At 67.0% G+C, this 20,253-nt stretch overlaps 3 protein-coding genes across 7 annotated transcripts in view; 1 reads left to right on the top strand and 2 right to left on the bottom strand.

The window, feature by feature from the left end:
* Window positions 1–1,897, bottom strand: part of PLEC (plectin) — a 21,567-nt gene extending 19,670 nt beyond the window's left edge. Inside the window, exon 1 of the mRNA XM_054193370.1 lies at window positions 1,667–1,897. Coding sequence (XP_054049345.1) covers window positions 1,667–1,897 — 231 coding nt within the window. The remainder of the gene's footprint in view (window positions 1–1,666) is intronic.
* The window catches only part of LOC128904854 (uncharacterized), a 216,756-nt gene that overhangs the window by 115,214 nt on the left and 81,289 nt on the right, over window positions 1–20,253 (top strand). The window lies entirely within an intron of this gene.
* HSF1 (heat shock transcription factor 1) overlaps window positions 13,001–20,253 on the bottom strand; it is an 81,263-nt gene continuing 74,010 nt past the window's right edge. For 3 of the 5 annotated variants that reach the window (XM_054189716.1, XM_054189720.1, XM_054189719.1), the window contains exons 10-13: window positions 18,648–18,753; window positions 18,402–18,467; window positions 15,512–15,581; window positions 13,001–14,232 (exon numbers count right to left, since the gene is read on the bottom strand). In XM_054189716.1, the coding sequence (XP_054045691.1) occupies window positions 14,027–14,232; window positions 15,512–15,581; window positions 18,402–18,467; window positions 18,648–18,753 (448 nt within the window). In that variant the 3' untranslated portion in view covers window positions 13,001–14,026. The remainder of the gene's footprint in view (window positions 14,233–15,511; window positions 15,582–18,401; window positions 18,468–18,647; window positions 18,754–20,253) is intronic. The other 2 variants (XM_054189717.1, XM_054189718.1) reach the window with 2 other exon arrangements.

Raw genomic sequence — 20,253 nt, forward strand, 5'->3', positions numbered from 1 at the left:
CCCCATCGTCCCCCCGGCCCCACAGGACACCGGAGCCGGCGCTGCCCCCCCCCCCCGCAACCCCATAATCCGGGGAACAAAGGGGCTTTGAGCTGCCCCGGCCACAAAGGGCCCCTTGTTCGGGCTGGAGGGGGGGGGGACAGGGGGTGGCAGGGCGGGGATGGGACCCCCCCCGGCTCCACCACAGCCCCAGAGCCCGGGGAGGGGGGGGGGGGCGCTGTGTGGGTCAGGGTGCCCCCGGGAAGGGGGTGCTGCCTGCTTGGGGTGGGGAGGGGTGTCCCCCCATGGCAGCCCCCGGGGAGCCGAGGACAGGGAGGTCCAGGGGGACCCCAGGGAGAGGGGCAAGGGGTGGCCAACCCCCCCCCCCCCGCCCCTCACCATGCCCAGCGCCCCCCAATGCCCAGCGGCACTGGAGGGTCCCTGCTGGGGCTCTGGCTTCGGGGGTCCCCAGAGCTGGTCCGTGGTACCCAGGAACGGTGCTGGGTCGGGGGTCCCCAAAGTGGTGCTGGGGGGTCCCAGTCATGGGTCGGGGGTCCCCAAAGTGGTGCTGGGGGGTCCCGGACATGGGTCTGGGGTCCCCGCTGTGGTGCTGGGGGTCCCAGTCATGGCTCTGGGGTCCCCAACGTGGTGCTGGGGGGTCCCGGACATGGGTCTGGGGTCCCTGCTGTGGTGCTGGGGGTCCTGGTCATGGGTCTGGGGTCCCCAAAGTGGTGCTGGGGGGGTTCCAGACATGGGTCTGGGGTCCCCAAAGTGGTGCTGGGGGGTCCCGATCATGGCTCTGGGGTCCCTGCTGTGGTGCTGGGGGTCCCAGTTATGTCTCTGGGGTCCCCAAAGTGGTGCTGGGGGGGTCCCCGACATGGGTCTGGGGTCCCCACTGTGGTGCTGGGGGTCCCAGTCATGGCTCTGGGGTCCCCAAAGTGGTGCTGGGGGGTCCCGGACATGGGTCTGGGGTCCCTGCTGTGGTGCTGGGGGGTCCCGATCATGGGTCTGGGGTCCCCGCTGTGGTGCTGGGGGTGTCCTGGTCATGGCTCTGGTGTCCCCAAAGTGGTGCTGGGGGGTCCTGGACATGGGTTTGGGGTCCCCGCTGTGGTGCTGGGGGGTCCCGATCGTGGCTCTGGGGTCCCTGCTGTGGTGCTGGGGGTCCCAGTCATGGGTCTGGGGTCCCCAAACTAGTGCTGGGGGGGTCCCCGACATGGGTCTGGGGTCCCCGCTGTGGTGCTGGGGGTCCCGGACATGGGTCTGGGGTCCCCCAAGTGGTGCTGGGGGGGTCCCGGACATGGGTCTGGGGTCCCCAAAGTGGTGCTGGGGGTCCTGGTCATGGGACTAGGGTCCCCAAAGTGGTGCTGGGGGGGTCCCGGACATGGGTCTGGGGTCCTGAAAGTGGTGCTGGGAGGGTCCTGGACGTGGCTTTGGGGTCCCCAAAGTGGTGCTGGGGGGTCCCAGTCATGGGTCTGGGGTCCCCAAATTGGTGCTGGGGGCGTCCCGGACATGGCTCTGGGGTCCCCAAAGTGGTGCTGGGGGGGTCCCGGACATGGCTCTGGGGTCCCCAAAGTGGTGCTGGGGGTCCCAGTCATGGGTCTGGGGTCCCCAAACTGGTGCTGGGGGGGTCCCCGACATGGGTCTGGGGTCCCTGCAACGGCACGGGGGCTCCCAGTGCCATTCGGACCGGGGAATACTGGTGGCCAGTGCCGGTGCCGGTGCGGAGCCGCAGTGCCGGGGGTGATGCCCCGGGGGTGATGCCGGTGCCCGGTGCGGAGCCGGTGCGGAGCCGCAGTGCCGGGGGTGATGCCCCGGGGGTGATGCCGGTGCCCGGTGCGGAGCCGGTGCGGAGCCGCAGTGCCGGTGCCGGTGCGGGGATTGGCTGGCCCGCAGCCACCTGGCTCCTCCCCAGCCCCATGCGGCTATAACGGCCCCGGGCGGCGCCGGGCCGGCTCCCCGCAGCGCCGCCAGCCCCGCAGCCGCAGGCATGGCCCAGCCCCGCAGGTGAGCCCCGGGGACGGCGGGGACCCCGGGGACGGCGGGGACCCCCGCTCTGCTGACCCCAGCCTGGGGAGGGGGCGAGATGGGGGCGGCGAGGGGGAACGGGGGCACCGGGACCCCGACGCTGCCCCCGGCGGGGGCTCGGGGGGCATCTCCCGGCAGCTCTGGGGGGTCCTGGGGGCATCTCCCTGCATCCCCGGTGGGCATCTCCTGGCAGCTCTGGGGGCTCAGGGGGCAGCTCCTGGCAGCTCTGGGGGGTCCTGGGGGCATCTCCCGGCAGCTCTGGGGGGCATCTCCTGGCAGCACCGGGGGCATTCCCGGTGGGCACCACCTGGCAGCAGTGGGGGGGCCCTGGAGCATCTCCCAGCAGCTCTGGGGGGTCCTGGGGGCATCTCCTAGGAGCTCTGGGGGGCATCTCCCGGCAGCTCTGGGGGGCATCTCCTGGCAGCACCGGGGGCATTCCCGGTGGGCACCACCTGGCAGCAGTGGGGGGGTCCTGGAGCATCTCCCAGCAGCTCTGGGGGGCATCTCCCGGCAGCTCTGGGGGGTCCTGGGGGCATCTCCCGGCAGCTCTGAGGGGCATCTCCCGGCAGCACTGGGGGGTCCTGGGGCATCTCCCAGCAGCTCTGGGGGGTCCTGGGTGGGCATCCCATGGCAGCATTGAGGGAGTCCCAGATGGGCATCTCCCTGGGAGAGCTGGGGGGGGTCCTGGGGGCACCTCCCGTCGGCTCTGGGGGGCATCTCTAGACAGCCTTGAGGGGTCCCAGGGCACCTCCTCCAGCTCTGGGGGGGTCCTGGGGGCATCTGCCGGCAGCTCTGGGGGGTCCTGGGGGCAATTCTGGGATGCCCCTGACCCCCTGGCATGTGGCAGTCCCCCCCAGCTGTCCCACTGCTCCCCGGCTGGTTGTGGGGTTCCCGGGCACCCCCCATGCAGCCGCGGGGGGGGGGGGGGGGGCGGGGGGGGAGCTGCGGCGTCTCCTGCCCCAGGCCTGTGGCCCCCAGGTTGGCCCGGATCCAGCACGGGGCAGGGACAAGGCCAGGACGCGGGGTCCGCCAAGGCCGGGGGCTGCGGCAGGGGATGCTCTGTAGAGGGGTCACCTCCTCCGGGCACCTCGCCTGGGGTCCCCCCCAGCCTGCCTGCAGCCTGGGGTGGCCGGAGCTGGGGGGACACCAGCGTGGGGACGGGGACCACGGCCCCATGCCCTGCCTGAGGTGACACCAGCGTGGGGACGGGGACCGCAGCCCCATGCCCTGCCTGAGGTGACACCAGTGTGGGGACAGGGACTGCAGCCCCATGGGGTGCACCCCATCTGGGGTGACGCCAGCGTGGGGATGGGGACCCCATGCCCTGCCTGGAGCTGGGGGGACACCAGGGTGGGGACAGAGACCGCGGCCCCATGCCCTGCCTGGGGTGACGCCAGGGTGGGGACAGGGACTGCGGCCCCATGCCTTGCCTGAGGTGACACCAGTGTGGGGACGGGGACCGCAGCCCCATGCCCTGCCTGGAGCTCGGGTGACACTGGCATGGGGACAGGGACCTCAGCCCCATGGGGTGCACCCCCTTTGGGGTGACGCCAGCGTGGGGATGGGGACCCCATGCCCTGCCTGGAGCTGGGGGGACACCAGGTTGGGGACGGGGACTGCGGCCCCATGCCCTGCCTGGGGTGTCACCAGGGTGGGGACAGGGACCGCAGCCCCATGCCCTGCCTGGAGCTCGGGTGACACTGGCATGGGGACAGGGACCTCAGCCCCATGGGGTGCACCCCCTTTGGGGTGACGCCAGCGTGGGGATGGGGGCCCCATGCCCTGCCTGGAGCTGGGGGAACACCAGCATGGGGATGGGGACACCAGCGTGGGGATGGGGACCGCAGCCCCATGCCCTGCCTGGAGCTGGGGGGACACCAGCGTCGGGACAGGGACAACAGCCCCATGGGGTGCACCCCATCTGGGGTGACGCCAGCGTGGGGATGGGGACCCCATGCCCTGCCTGGAGCTGGGGGGACACCAGGGTGGGGACAGGGACCGCGGCCCCATGCCCTGCCTGGGGTGACGCCAGGGTGGGGACAGGGACTGCGGCCCCATGCCCTGCCTGAGGTGACACCAGTGTGGGGACGGGGACCGCAGCCCCATGCCCTGCCTGGAGCTGGGGGGACACTGGCATGGGGACAGGGACTGCAGCCCCATGGGGTGCAACCCCTTTGGGGTGATGCCAGCGTGGGGACGGGGACCCCATGCCCTGCCTGGAGCTGGGGGGACACCAGGGTGGGGACAGGGACCGCAGCCCGGCGTGGCCGGAGCTGGGGGGACACCATCATGGGGTTGGGGACCGCAGCCCCATGCCCTGCCTGGGGTGACGCCAGGGTGGGGACAGGGACCATGGGGTCTGCAGGGCCCTGTAGGAGCCCTGGGGGCTCCCCAGGAAGGGGTTGGTACTGGGGGGCCGGGCCGGGGAGGGGACCCTGGGGGCACGGGGGGGTGTCTGCGGGTGGACCAGGAGCAGTGAGGGGTGCTCTGGGGTCCCCAAACGCCGCGTCTCCTCCGCAGGGCCCCGGCGTTGGCCATGGTCGCCCTCCTGGTCCTGGCCGCCGTGATGGCCGATGGTAAGGGGGCTGGGGGGCCGGGGACAGAGGGCTGGGGGCACCCTGGGTGCCCAGGGCAGGGGTCCCAGCGGGTGCTGCCACCCAGCAGCACGGGGGGATCCCTATGTGGCGGAAGGGAGGGGGTTGGGGTACTGGGGTCTCCTGGGGACACCCGCCGCGGTCCCCGATCCCCCGGGGCTGCGGTGTCCGGGACGTGCTCCCTGTCCCTGCCCCCCACCCCGTGTCCCCGCAGAGCCCGCGAGCACCCTGGACGTGGCCCTTTCTGCAGAAGGACAGACGCCAGGTAGGGGACCGGGGCTGGGCCAGCGCCTCGGCGGGGGGACGACCCTGCCCCACGCAGCCCCCCCCCCCCCCCCAGCACCGCCCGGCCGGGAGCTGGGACCTGCGGCCTCCGTGCCTCAGTTTCCCTCCCGGTCAAGGCCTGGAGGGGGCTGGTGGTTGTGGTGGAGGGGGGGGGTGGGGGGGGTGGGGTGGGCAGAGCGTGGGCACCCCGGGGCTCACGTCCCCCTGCTCGTCTCTTCCAGAGCCCGTCAGCCCCGCCAGGCTGGAGGCCTCCGGAGAGAGTGAGCGTCGGCGTGGGGACGCGGCAGCCGGACGGGGAGGCAGCTCTCGGCGAGCCCCCGGAGGGCCAGGGGCGGCCGGACCCCCGGCTGGGGCACGGACCGGGGGTGGCACCCCGGGGTCTCTGCCCCCCGGCTCCTCCTGACCCCCCCTTTTCCACCACCCCCCCCCCCCCCCCCCCCAGGTGATCTCACCACCTCGGCACAGCGCCTGGGCAAAGGTAGGGCTGGGCTGGGGGCCCGGTGGCACGGCCGGGCACCGGCACGGGGCTGCGCCATGTGGGCACGGACCCTGCCCCGCAGGCACAGACCCCCGCTCTGGGCACAGGGACCCTCCAACAGGGGCACGGACCCCCATCCTGCCCCTGCCTGGACCCCCACCCTGGGCACAGGGACCCCCCCCAACACGGGCACAGACCCCTGTCCTGCTTGCACAGACCCCCGTCCTGGGCTCAGGGACCCTCCAAATTGGGCACAGACCCCTGTCCTGCCTGCATGGACCCCCACCCTGGGCTCAAGGACCCCCAACACGGGCACAGACCCCCACCCAGCAGGCAGGGACCCCCACCCTGGGCACAGGGACCCCCCAACACAGGCACAGACCCCCATCCTGCCCCTGCCTGGACCCCCACCCTGGGCACAGGGACCCCCCAACATGGGCACGGACCCCCACCCTGGGCTCAGGGACACCCAACACGGACACAAACCCCCGTCCTGCAGGCACAGACCCCCACCCTGGGCACAGGGACCCCCCAACATGGGCACAGACCCCCTCCCAGCAGGCAGGGACCCCCACCCTGGGCACAGGGACCCTCCAAATTGGGCACAGACCCCTGTCCTGCCTGCATGGACCCCCACCCTGGGCTCAAGGACCCCCAACACGGGCACAGACCCCCACCCAGCAGGCAGGGACCCCCACCCTGGGCACAGGGACCCCCCAACACGGGCACAGACCCCCATCCTGCCCCTGCCTGGACCCCCACCCTGGGCACAGGGACCCCCCAACATGGGCACAGACCCCCTCCCAGCAGGCAGGGACATCCACCCTGGGCACAGGGACCCCCCAACATGGGCACAGACCCCTGTCCTGCCTGCATGGACCCCCACCCTGGGCTCAGGGACCCTCCAAATTGGGCACAGACCCCTGTCCTGCCTGCATGGACCCCCACCCTGGGCTCAAGAACCCCCAACACGGGCACAGACCCCCACCCAGCAGGCAGGGACCCCCACCCTGGGCACAGGGACCCCCCAACACAGGCACAGACCCCCATCCTGCCCCTGCCTGGACCCCCACCCTGGGCACAGGGACCCCCCAACATGGGCATGGACCCCCACCCTGGGCTCAGGGACACCCAACACGGACACAAACCCCCGTCCTGCAGGCACAGACCCCCACCCTGGGCACAGGGACCCCCCAACATGGGCACAGACCCCCTCCCAGCAGGCAGGGACATCCACCCTGGGCACAGGGACCCCCCAACATGGGCACAGACCCCTGTCCTGCCTGCATGGACCCCCACCCTGGGCTCAGGGACCCTCCAAATTGGGCACAGACCCCCTCCCAGCAGGCAGGGACCCCCACCCTGGGCACAGGGACCCTCCAAATTGGGCACAGACCCCTGTCCTGCCTGCATGGACCCCCACCATGGGCACAGGGACCCTCCAAGCTGGGCACTGACCCCGTCCTGCCTGCATGGACCCCCACCCTGGGCACAGGGACCCCCCAACACGGGCCCAGACCCCGTCCTGCCTGCATGGACCCCCACCCTGGGCTCAGGGACCCCCAACACGGGCCCAGACCCCCTCCCAGCAGGCAGGGACCCCCCCACCCGTACAGGGGGCCCACACCAGCGCGCCCGCAGACCCCCCGCCGCGGTGTCCCCGGACCCTGCCCGGGCTGCGCCGCCCCCCCCACCCCCACCCTCCCCCCCGTGTCCCCCCCCCCAACACCAAGGGACCCCGTGCCCCCCCCCCCCCGCTCCCGTCCCTCCCCCGCAGGTGTCACCTCCCTCAGCTTCGAGGGGGCGGAGCGGCCGCCGGGCGACGACGACTCGACGCGGGGGTCCCTCGGCAGCGACTCCTCCAGCCTCGACGCCCTCAACAGCGGCTCCTTCAGCGCGGAGCCCCTCGCCGGGGAGGCCCGGGCCGGTGGGTGACCCACGCTCTGCCCCCGAGGCCTGGGGGGGGTGGGGGGGGGGGGGTGGGGGTGTCCCGTCGGACGCTGAAACCGCCCCCCCCCCCGGCTCTCTGCCCTCCCGCAGGTCCCGTCGTGGATGTCCCAGCCCAGTCCAACGAGTCGGAGGAGGGTGAGACACCCCCCCCCCCCCCCCCAAAGCCAGTGCTGCCCCCCCCAGGAGGCTGAGCATCCCCTGGGGGTCCCGGCACCCTGCCCAGGGATGCAGTATTGGGGAGGGGGGATTTGTCTTGGTCCCCTGTGTGTTGCTGCAGTCCCAGGGGTGCCCCGTCAGCGGGGGGGTGCCCCATCAGCTGGGGGTGCCCCGTTAGCGGGGGGTGGCCCGTTAGCAAGGGGTAGGTACCCCATTAGCGGGGGGTGCCCTGTTTAGTGGGGGGGGTGCCTCGTTAGCTGGGGGTGCCCCGTTTAGTGGGGGGGTGCCTCGTTAGCGGGTGGTGCCCCGTTAGCAAGGGGTAGGTACCCCCATTAGCGGGGGGTGCCCCGTTAGCTGGGGGTGCCCCGTTTAGTGGGGGGGCACCTCGTTAGTGGGGGGTGCCCCGTTACCCAGGGAGTCGTATCATGTTGGTGGGGTGGGGGGTGGGGGGGCCATGCCGCTGCCCGCCCCCAGCCCCGACGTCTCCCCTCGTCCGCAGGAATGGAGCGCGACGCCGACTCGGAGGAGGCCCTGGCGTCCCAAGGTGACAGCGGGGCTGGGGGGGGGTGGCACGGGGGGGGACGACACGACGATGACGGGGGGGGGGGGGGGGACACGGGGGGCGCATGGCTGACGCGGGCTCTCCCTCCCCAGGGATCTGAGACGGCCCGAGCCTCGTCGGAGATGCCTCCCGGGACGCCGTCCTCCCCCCAGCTTTCCTGCTGCTGCCCCCTGTCCCCCCTGCCCCGGCTCCTTCTGTGCCCCACCAGTCCTCGCCGCGACCCCCGCAGCCCCCTTTCCTCAGCCCCACGGCCCAGCCTGCACCCCACGGCGGGGCGACCCCCCCACCCCGGCACAGCGCGAGGCTCCCCTCGCACCCCGGTGCCGCCCCGGGGGTTCGCTGGGGGCTGCGGGATGGCCGGGGAGTGGGGGTCCGCCGTGGGGCAGGGGCCGTGGAAGTGGCCGGACCCCTCCACGCGCCCCCGGGGTGGGGGCTGCCAGCAGAGCCGCCCCCAGCCGCTCGCGCCCCCCCCTGTCCTCCCCCATGTCCTCCCCCAATAAAGATCCCTGCAGAGGCCGCGTGGTGTGGTGGAACCGGGGTGCGGGCACCCCACGGCCGCTGGACCCACTGCCCGGGGTGGGGGGGTCACAGTGCGGCTGCGGCCCCTCGCCCCGCTCGGCACCATGGGGGGATGCGTGGGATGGAGGTACCAGACCCCCCCCTCCAACGCAGGTGCGGAGCTGGGGGTCTGGCCGGCCAGAGGATGGTGGTGGGATGGACACGGGGGAGCGGAGAGGTGGGGTGCTGGGCGCAGACCCCCCCCCCCGCTGCCGCCGGCACAGCCCCCGCCGTCGCAGAGCCCCCCCCGAGTCCATCCTGAGACCGGGACTGTCCCCCGTCCCTGTCCCCGAGCCCTGGGGCGGTGGCACCCTCACTTCTCCATGGTGGACCCCAACAGCCGGGGCACCGTCCCCTCCCCAGCCCCACGGCGAACCCCCCCCCCGCCTTGCCCCCACCCCGGCCCCATGCGCGCCGAGCCGGGGAGCCCCGGCCAACAGCCGCGCTCGTTAACGGGCTCATCTGCCAACACCTTTAATGAAGGCGTGAAACCCCATCCCCGATGGCCGCGCTGCCCTGGCACCCATCCCTGACCCCCCCCCACCCCGGCCCCCGCCACCGGCCCCGCCACCGGCGCATCCCACCGGCAGCAGCTCCGGAGGCCAAAAGTTAACACGGGTTCAAAAAAAAAAAAAAACCAACCCCAAAATTTGGGGAATAAAACCCCCGAATGATCTATTTAAGGGCTATTAAACACCTCGGGCCCAGCTCCGGCGCGGGGCTGCCGTTTGCCGGGAGGTGACGAAGGGAACCGGGGAATTAGCGCCGTGTGTTTGACTTTCCCGCACACCTCGCCCTCGGCGGTGGCTACCGGCATGGCCGCGGTGGTGGCCGGCGCCTTGTCCCTGCCGGTGCCCGTCCCTTCGCCCCGCGCCGGGGCCGCGGCTCGTGCCGTGTCCCCCGTTATTCCTGGGTCCCGGGAGGCTCTCGCCGACGTCCCTCCCCGGCGCCGTGTTCCCGTTGCCCGTCCCGTCCATCCCGGAGCCTTTCCTCGCAAGGGATGTGTCTCCGTTACCCGCGACAGAAAAGGCCAAAAAATGCTTTTTACTAATTTTAATGACGCCAACTCGGTCCCGATCCCGGCTGAGGCGGCCCCCGCCGGTGTGTCGCCCCCACCCCGGCCCCGTCCCAGGCTCATGCGGGGCTGGGCCCAGCCTTGGCTCCATCCGCTGGGATTTCCTGCGACCGTTTTCCAGCATCCACAGGGAGCTGGGGGGGGGGGCGGGGGGGGCAGGGGAAAGACCCCCAGGATTGGGGATGGCGGGATGGAGGTGGCGAGGGGACCCCCGGGAAGCTCCCGGGCTGCCTCCGAGCTAAACTGGGGGTTCCCCGCTGGGGTCCGCTCCCGGCACTGGGAAAGTGCCACCCGCGGCGGTGGGAATAACCCGGGGGGACCCTGGGGACCCCAAAGGGCTGGGGGTCTGCGCAGGGGGACCCTGGGGGGGGGGGGGTGGTTATTGAGCAGCCCAACGGGGGGCTCCCCCCCAACCCCATTTCCACGTCGCAGCCCCTCCGTGGGACCCTCTCCTGGCCGGTTGCCCCCGGGTTCATCGGGGTGGCCCCGCAGCGGCAGCGTGAGGGGACCCTGCCCGTCCCCCCGTCCCCCCGTCTCCCCCCCACCAGCGTCCCCGTCCCCCGCGGTGCTCGGTGGCTCCTGTTACCGCGGGCGCGAGGGGGACGGGGTGTCTCCGGCGGCGGGTGATGAATTACTGGGGCGGGGGGAGATTTTCCAGTCCAGCCATTTCCCTCGTTAGCCGGGATGAGATCATGCGAGCCGCCCGCCCGCGTCACACACGATTAGTTGGGATCGTTACGGCCCGCCCGGAGCGAGGGGCTCCTGCGGCACTCGGGGGACCCGGAGCCAGGGGCTCACCACCTTCACAGCAAACAATTTCTTCCCAATATCTCACCTAAATCTCCCCTCTTTTGGTTTAAAACCGTCCCTCCTCATCCCGTGGCTCCCCTCCCTGCTCCAGAGTCCCTCCCCAGCTTTCCCGGAGCCCCTTGAGGGTCTGGATGGGGGCGTCTTTCCGGGCTGCCAGGTCATGGCCAGCTTTTCCCCCTCCATCCCCACCAAGTCCTTCTCGGCAGGGCTGCTCTCCACCCCTCCATCCCCAGCCTGCCTCCAGCTCTGGAGCCCTCAGCACAGGGGAGACACGGAGGCGTCAGAGCAGGGCCGGAGGAGGCCCCGGAGATGCCGGGAGGGCTGGAGCCCCTCTGCTGGGAGGACAGGCTGAGAGAGCTGGGGGGGTTCAGCCTGGAGAAGAGAAGGCTCCGCGGAGACCTTCCAGCCCCTTCCAGGCCCTCAAGGGGCTCCGGGAAAGCTGGGGAGGGACTCTGGAGCAGGGAGGGGAGCCACGGGACGAGGGGGAAGGGTTTTAAACCAAAAGAGGGGAGATTGAGATTAAAAATAAGGCAGAAATTCTCCATGATGAAGCTGGTGAGCCCCTGGCCCAGGTTGCCCCGAGAAGCTGTGGCTGCCGCATCCCTGGAGGGGCTCAAGGCCAGGTTGGACGGGGCTCGGAGCAACCTGGTGCCGGTGAAGGTGTCCCTGCCCAGGGCAGGGTGGTGGGACTCGATGGCCTTCAAAGGTCCCTTCCCACCCAAACCATTCCATGATTCCTGGTTCTATAATGACCTTCTCAAGCAACGGGATGGTTTTCCAGCACCACATCAATCCTGAAGGCAGGGCTTGAGGCTCCCTCATCCTTCTCGCCATGTACCTGGGGCCCTTGGCCATGACACGGGCCGAGCTCACGGCACCACAGACCTGCAAATCAGGTGATTTTGGGCAAACGCACACACAGGTCTCATCTTGAATTCGCCATCCTCCCCTCGCCGTGGCAATTCCCGTCTCCTGGCACAGCTCTCGGTCCCAAAGATGAACCCAGCGTTGGCAGAGCAGATGTCCACGGAGGGGACGACTTCAGCCGCGTGGGGCGGACAACGCTGGGGAAACAACCAGCAAAGCAAAGCCGAAGGCAGAACGTGGAGAAAGCTGTAAGTGGAGCGATTTCAAGCTCTAACAGAAAGGAGGAGCACAGGCCACCACCATTCGGAGGGGACACCACCTCTGAGCGGGCCAAGCCAAGGCCAGACTGAGCCAGAGAAGGCGTCTGGTGTGGAATGTCCCCCACCCCATGGGCTGGACACTCTGCTGTGCGGGGACATCACAGGATCAGACTGGTTTGGGTTGGAGGGGACCTTCAAGACCATCTAGTCCAAGCCCCTGCCATGGGCAGGGACATCTTCACCTAGACCAGGTTGCTCAAAGCCTAGTGGGAGATGTCCCTGCCCGTGGCAGGGGGATTGGAACGAGATGATCTTCAAGGAAGGTCCCTTCCAACCCAAACCATTCTTTGATGTCCCCGCACAGCAGAGCGTCCAGCCCATGGGACAGAAGACATTTGGCACCGTCCCTGCCCCGCAGCTCCAAAGGTAACGGCAGAGCGGGTCACCGCGACAGCCCCGGAGCAGGCAGCACGTTCCCGTGGGCAGGAGACGCTCAACGGCACGAACGAGTGACCTGCCTAAAGCAGACACAATGGCGCATCAAGATGCGCTGGCCCCATGACGCACCATCGTGTCCCCCTCCCTGGGTCAGACCCCAAAGCAGACAACTTGGCCCCCAACCCGTTTTGGCGCCCAGTGAGGGACAACGGGGACTTCGCCTTCGAGCTCAGCACCACCCGCACCCGGTCCCCGACGGTGCGTTTCAGGGTGTGCGTTGACACCTGTGGGACTCCGGCGTTCCTGTCCTCCACGGACTGCGTTTTGGACGAGGTGACGGTGACAGGTTGGCCCAGCGCGACTTCTCGTCTCGTCGGGAAGGGCAGGAACCCAACGGATCTCGGGTGAAGCAGCTCCTGGGCGCCGCCACCGCTGCCCTCGAAGACGGAGCCCGGGCGGCAGAAGACACCGGCTTGTCCCGACGTCCAACCTGCTGCACGGCTACGGTTGAACCCGACGCCGAGATGCCTCCACGCCTTCGCGGTGACCAAGCAGCGACCACCCCCGAGCGGAGGAGAGCGGGACGGAGGGAGGTCTGAATGCTCTGAACATAACGAAGGTATTTTTTATGGGTTTTCTGAGGAAAAAAAAGCACCCCTAAAAGGAGCGCGCAGCGTCCAGCACACCTCCGGCGTGTCTACGCGGGCCCCGCTGCCGTCTCCTCCGCTGAAATATCCTGGAAAACTCAGCCCCGGAGCCCCGGCCCGGGATTCAGGAGGGGGAGCCCCAGGGCAGGACTGCGACACCCGCGCGCGGGGTGCGCGGTGACACCTCCGGCTCCCGCACCGGCACCGCACGGTGCGTCCCGGGGCACGACGGGCAATTCCTGGACCTTTCTCCCATCCGCTTCCCCAACGGATGACAAAAATAAAGCTTTTTTTCAACCATAGAAAAGCCACCAGGTGACAGAGCATTTGTTTTATATATATTTGTATGTATATATATAGAGAGATATTTATATATATATAGATAGAAGTGGGTTCTTCTTCTCTCATGTAAAAATTCAAAATACAGTTTTTACTATTAACAATCTGAAGTGTAAATGTACAAATTTTTACTGCTAAGCAAAAGGAAAACAAACCCAAAAAGGAACAATCAAAAAGAAACACACAGAGCAAGAAGAAATAAAACCGAGAGAAGGCGGAACCGGGCTCCGGGGCGCACCCCGAGCCCCCCCGGGGGATCAGACCGCAAGGCAGAGACCACAACGGGATCCAACCCACCGGCGCCACATCGGCAAACTTTTTTATTTCTCTCTTAAAAACCATCGCATCCGCCTGTCCGGGGGGCGAGGAGGGAAGGGGACGGGGGCGGTGGGGGAACCCCCTTCCTCAGAAAAGCTCCCCCCCGTCGCCTGCCCACTCGGCGAGCACCCCGCTCCCCGGCCCCGGGGGCAGCAGCTCCCCCCTGTCCCCCTCCAAGGCCCTTCGCCGCGGCCGTGTCCCCCCCCAGCCCCGCCAGCGTCGGTGGGGACGAAACGGGAGCGTGACGGGGCGACCGGCCGACTGCTCTCCGGGTTCTCCCAACCGCTCACCGGAACCGCGGCGGTGCCCGTCCCGGCCTCCGCGGTAGTTTGGGCCATCACCACGGGATGGTGGGGTGGGGTGGGGTGGGGGGGGGGCTCCTCGCACAGCCCGGACCCCCCCCCCCCCCCCCCGGCCCTCCCTCCTCCTTCCTCCCCAACTTCCTCCGTCGCTGCCGGCCGCCAAACTGGAGGAGCGCTGGGTGGCTGGAATCTAAAGCAGGTTTCAAAACACCTCGTTAAGCACACACACAAATGAAATCCTCACAGCGCCGGGGGGAAGCAAACACGAACCAGAGGGTGTTTAGAGCTTTCAATGTTCTGTGCAAAGCGAGGAGGCTGACGGCTGGATTTCCCTTTAGTGCGTATTCTTCCTCTTCCTCTTTTTCGCCCTGCCCCGGGGGGCCTTAGGATATCGCAGGGTCCTTGGGTTTGGGCTGCTCAGTCCCCAACAAGAGGGAGATGGTGGGGTCTTCCGAGTACTCGTCTCCGTCCGTGAAATAGGGCCCTTCTCCCAGCTCGAAGAAGATGGGCAGGTCCCCGCTCCCCATGTCGACGGCGCTGGAGTCCACCAGGAAGAGGGGCTGGGCCGTGTAGTGCACCAGCTGCTTGCCTGCAAGGAGAGAGCCGGGTTGGCGCCAGGGTAGGCTTTTGGGGAGGGCAGGGGGCTGACCCAACAGCGGGCGAGAGGAACGAGGGCGACGTGGTTTCGCTCTCGAAACCACCACCGCCAACCGCTTCCCCACCGCCTGCAAGAAGGCGGCGCTCCTCGTCGCTCCAGCCCGGAGACACCCGGACTTGGGCAAGGCCTTTCGGTACGTGAGCAAAGGAACGAGAATCGGACCTTAGCAGGGTTCCAGCCTCATCTCTGGGACATCGCGGGGCTGGAGTCCCTCTCCCATGGGGACAGGCTGAGAGAGTTGGGGGGCTTCAGCCTGGAGAAGGCTCCGGGGAGACCTTCCAGCCCCTTCCAGGCCCTCAAGGGGCTCCGGGAAAGCTGGGGAGGGACTCTGGAGCAGGGAGGGGAGCCACGGGACGAGGGGGAAGGGTTTTAAACCAAAAGAGGGGAGATTGAGATTAAAAATAAGGAAGAAATTCTCCATGATGAAGCTGGTGAGCCCCTGGCCCAGGTTGCCCGGAGAAGCTGTGGCTGCCCCATCCCTGGGGGGGTTCAAGGCCAGGTTGGACGGGGCTTTGGGCAACCTGGGCTGGTGGGAGGTGTCCCTGCCCGGGGCAGGGGGTGGCACTGGGTGGCCTTTAAAGGTCCCTTCAGCCCAAACCGTTCTGTGATTCTGTGACACGCAGTGAGGGACCGGGGGCTTTCGTCTGCCTCCGGGGACGCACGGAGAGCACGGGGAGAGCGCCCCGACCAGGCTGCGAGACGCAGAGCCTGGGACTGGGGTTGCTGCCACAAAGGAGGAGCAGCACCGTGACAGCCCACGCCATTCCACGCAGACAGAAATCCCAGGAGGGCTGGGACGAGCCGGGACCTCGAGCGCGTCCGGTTGGACCCCGGCCTCAAGGCAGGGCCACCCGGAGCCAACCCTGTCTGAGGATCTCCCGGGGTGGCAGCCTGTGCCAGAGCTTGACCACCCTCAAGGTAAAAAAGCCTTTTCTTGTGTCCTGATGGAATTTCGTGCGTTTCCATTTGTGCCACAGCCCCTCGCCGTGTCCCCAGGCACCGCCGAGGGGAGCCTGGCTCCCTCTGCTTTCGTTCCCTCCCACCAAGGATTTGTCCACGCAGCTAAGATCCTCCTCCATCCTCTCCTTTCCACGCTCAACCGCCTCATCCCCCTCAGCCAAAAACGCTTTTTGGGAGGAGAAATGATTTCGCCGCAGCCAGGGTTCTCATGCAACGGAGTCACTTAAAACGCCGAGCCGGCTGCTGGTACCTGCGTCCGCTGCGCTGGCCTCCGTCTCGGTGGGTTTCTGCTGCTCCTGGGACGAAAGGAGATCCTGAATCTGCGGGGAGAAAGGGGGGGGACGGGTGAGCGCCTCGCACGGCTCAGGGGTGCGAGGGTCCTCTCCGTGCCCGCCCCGTGCTGACCCCCAGGCACGCACCGCGCAGGGCGAGCCGCGATGTACGGTCTCGAAACCGCGCGGAGGCGGAGAGAGACATCCCCGGAGGTTTACGCGGCGTCGGCGAACGCGCCCGGTGCCGACCCCAGCCCCGGCGCAGCGTTCCAGCTCCCAGGCGGCGCGCGTCACCCTGCTCTCGCAGGTCCCTTCCATCACAGCACGAAGCCTCCCTGCATCTCAGGATCTAAAATCCCAGGGAAAGCCTTCGGGACGCAGTTTTATTTTATTTTTTAAATTTACTTCTATTTATTGGAAGTCTTCTAGTTACTAAAGCACCCGGGAGCCGCAGGTCCCGGCAAGCTGGTCTGAGGACACGATCCCGTTTCGCACCCGTCTCCCACGGGCGCGACAGGGCCGGAAAGGGCTGAGGCGTGAGTGTTAAAGGGAGAAAAACTTTGGAAGCGGGAGAAACCCGCTCTGCCCACCTGAGAAGCTCCGCTCGCTGCCAAATCGGGGGGGGGCTGGGGGGGGAGCCCTGCCAGAGCCAGCGTGGCCGGGGGCCGCGGCGCTGAGCCTGCTGATCCCAGAGCCGGGAAAATAACGCTCGGGCAGAGACTCTCCTGCGGGATCACTTCCCCTCTCCGGATTTACAGCCAGCTAATAATCCTGTGGCTGCTTATTACAGCAACCGCTGCCGTGGAAAAGTCACCTTAGCGAGTATTTAACTGTGTACCCAGCATTTTTTGTTACCGCTTCGGCACTGGCGCTGGGTAAAAGCCATCTGGGAGCCGTTTGGGAGCCGTTTGGGAAGCGCGCGGGTCTGCACCGAGCGTCTGGCCGCAGGTGAGGAACGCCGCAGCTCGGCTACAGCCAGCACAGGCGGTTCTCGGGGGGGGCGACGGCTGGGTGACGACAAACCCAACGTTATAGAGCAGAGAAAAACAACAGCCAAGCGACCTCCATCCAAACCCTACCTGAGCCGGAGAGCTGAGCCACGAAATTTCAAAGGACCCCTTCAGTAAATCCCGCTTCCAGGTTTTCTACGGGGTAACTCCCAGCTCGACGCCGCGAAGTAATTCATTTCTGAGTTACCGAAATCTTCGCGGCTCACGTTCTCCTCCTGAATCCCGCTAATCCCTCGTCCTGCTCTCCCTGCCCAGCCAGCCCCAGCAGAGCCTCCAGTCAGTCGGAAACTCGCGTTCAACGACTTTTGGGGCGGGTGTTGGTCCGCGCACGCGCGAAACGCTTCTCCGGGCCTTTGCACCGTCCCCCTACAGCCCTTTTTCCCCTGTGAACGCCCGAAGAACCCGGCGAGCCACCGGGAAGAAGCAAAAAAAAGCAGAGAAATGTCCAGGCGCCGGAGACACTGCGGAATTACCGGCCGTGAACTCCCGCTCTGCATTTTAACCCCCCCCCCCCCCCAACTCTAGCACAGGGCAAGGTGTACCCCAAAAGAGCTGGTGGGAATTGTTCGGTTTAGGGAAAAGCCCCAAGGTCTCTCACGGTGCCCTGTGGAGAGGGGCACGGTGCCGTCCGCGCTCTCCCTCACCGGCATTAAACGCCTTCTTCCCGGCCGCCCCAGGAGCACGCGCGGCATCACCTGCGGGCCCGCAAGGTCCCCAGCAAGGAGACTAAATCCGGGCTTTCCTGTCTTGCAAAAACTTTCAAGATGTTTCCTGTTCTGCACCGGGGGAAAAAAAAACCAAACCAAAAAACCCCACAAGATCCCTTTGTGCTCTTTCAGATTAAAAAAAACCCCAAAAAACAAAACAGCGGAGGGGGAAAAAGGGGTCAGAGACCGGCTGAGGGTCTCTCGCTCTGCATCAGCTGGACCAGGAGCCTCCCGCTTGGTGCGATCCGGAGCAGCCGCCCTCTCCTGCACCCAGGGCAGCACCCAGGCTGGTGTTTTGTCTTGGGTCTCCCCTCTCGCTTTTTTCTCAGGGAGTTGTTCCATTTTGCGTAAATACGGATCCGCGTCCCCGGGGCAGAGCCCGGCGCTGGGAGAACAACGGGGCTGGAGACGCTGCTCCGAGCCAGGGCAGGGAGCAGGACCTGGCTCTGCCCCAGCCCGGGAGCACTCCGGTCATCAGGCTACTGGCTACTCTTGAGGGTCTGGGACCCTCCGGTTTTGACTGTAACTTCCACCCCGCTGCTCCGAGCGCCTTCTCAACGCAGCCACGAAATGCTGCGTTCGACTCGTCGCCATTAACTAACGGAAAAACATTTTATCAGGCGACGCTGGCTCTCGCGAGGAGAGCCCGCGTCAGTGCCTCGCACGGCGTTCAGCGCTGACGATACGCAAGTAAATAAAATAAGACGGCCCATGATGGAGTTTGCCTTGAGAAACCCCCCTGACGATTTCCGAAAGTCAAAAAGGAGGGTTTATGGAAACCACATGCAGCTCTCCGGGCTTCAGTGCACTTCCACGTTCAGGGGGCAGAGCTCACAGGAGAGATGGAAGTCTCAGCACCTAATTAACCGCGTATGAATGATGAAGTAGCCCTGCTCTCCGTATGAGCTGCTCAGAGAAAGCCGCAGTGCTAATTGAATTATTTCCCCCCCGGCGGCTCCCCAAGCCGGCGCAGGGCTCCGCGTTCCTCCTCTCTCCCACATCCCCTCCCTTCGGGCCGGAGCTGGCCCGGACACTCTTCAGAGCCTGTCAGAGCCTTCCTTTAATCACACGGAGAGGCTGCTGCGGAACAGCAGGACACACTTCATTCTGGCAGCTGTGTGCGCATGGAGGGATTTTTAACAGCTACTCACACTGGCAAGGCTGCTGTCCAGGTCGGGAAGGTTCATGTCTGTAACCGTCATTGAAGGGCTAAACAGCTGCCAAAGGAAAGAATGATTAGTGCAGGGAAAGAAAGCAAACCCAGGCGTGCTGTGGAAATTCACGGTCGAAGCTACCGTGGTCCATCTGCCACTGCAAACCCCCCGCACATGGGTACCGCGGGACGCAGCTGGGGCCCGGCTCCTGGAAGGACGGGCGGGAGGGAGCGGGATACTCACATCTAACAGCGCGCTCGTGTCTACGCTGAAGCCGTGGGTGGTCAGCATCGTCTGAAGGTTATCCAGGTTGGAGTCGATGGTGTCCAGATGGTCGTTGAGTTCATTCCTGCGCAAAAGAAAGAGGAACGCAGGCCATCAGCGCCGGGAAGCCGCTCCCAGGTCCTGGGCTACTAAGGGGACTTTATCCACCCCCGGGGACCGCAACCCTCCTACAGCCCCGCGGGAGAGCGGGGTCGGGATTCCCGGCTCTGCGGAGGCGCCAGCCAGCCGGTGCGCTGGCACGACCCGGCAGCGACGCTCTCCCTCGTTCCGCTCAGCCTGCGCGGACACCGCGAGGACTCCTCTGCCCGAGAGGTCCTGAGGCCGAGCGAAACCAGACGAACGAGAAACGGCGAATTTCTTAGGAAATCCCGGGATTTCGGCGGGCCGTTGCAGCTCCACGGCGAGGAGGCTTGGTGACCACCAGGGATCCCGGCGCAGCTGCGTCCTTACAGCGAGTAGCTTCGGACCCTTTTTCAGTCCAAAGGCAAGGACCGCCTCTGCTGGGATTGCGGAGGGATGACAAGGGAAGGGGAACAAACCTCCTGCCCTGCAACAACGTGCTTTGGGGGAAAGGCTTCACAGGGACCATTGCTGGCCAGAGAAAAACCCTTCGCGTCTGGACCGACAAGGGGGAAAACGTTATTTGTTCATCCGGAGAGAGAACTAAAGCCGCGTCCGTGTACCTGGGGAAACAAACCTTCCCGCCGCATCCCGCCCTGCGCACGGCGGAGGGAGAAGCACCAAGCTCCCCCGGGAATCCCAGCTCACTGGCTGGCCAACGGCAAGCCCAGGATGAGGACTAACGGTCCCCATTCCTCTCAGCTACCTTCGCCACTGAAAGCCGGTCTCTCGTCAAAGCTGGGCTCCCTCCGTAGCCGTCTGGAAACCGGGCACCGTGCCGGGATGGACGGCGCGGAGGTGCCAAGCTCACAAGCCAGGCCAGCTCCGAGGACGTGGCTCATTCCCTCCTACAGAGCTCCGGGATAACTTTGCAGACCAAAGCGGGGGGCAGAGCACGAGCAATCCCGGCAAAGGCTGTTTCTTACTGACTTAAAAAACCTTGGGCTGCGAGACTGAGCTCCAGAGAACGGGCAGCCGGGCGGCAGGGGGACAGCACGGGCTGCAGAGGTGACGGTGAGGTGGGGAACCGACCCCGCACCCTCTCATTCTCCGGTGCCCCGGCACTCGCGGCGTTTGTGTCCCTGGTGCTTCAGGATAAGAGGAGAAAAGTGGGTGACACAAACCTCACGGTGCTAATAAAAAGCCTCAGGGCTCCCTGAAGAGCACCTGCGGGAAAACCAGTCCTGTTTGTTAGAATCCCAGGGTCTGGTCCAGGAAAAGCCCCTGAACTTGGCGACACTGGCGGTAGCAGGTTCAGTTCGTTGCGGTCGTCAGCTCTGGCACGGCCCTCGCGTCGGATCCACCACGTTCTCTGCCCTCGCAAGGCTCTTTTTGGCTGCTGGAGGTGCTCGGGAGGGAGCAGCGGCGCAGGTCCCGCAGAGGGAGCCCCGGTGCTGGCAGCTGAAGAGGAGGATGTCAGAGAGGCACGAGACGAACCGAAAAG

Source organism: Rissa tridactyla, chromosome 2 (assembly GCF_028500815.1).
Source record: "Rissa tridactyla isolate bRisTri1 chromosome 2, bRisTri1.patW.cur.20221130, whole genome shotgun sequence".
Taxonomy (NCBI): domain Eukaryota; kingdom Metazoa; phylum Chordata; class Aves; order Charadriiformes; family Laridae; genus Rissa; species Rissa tridactyla.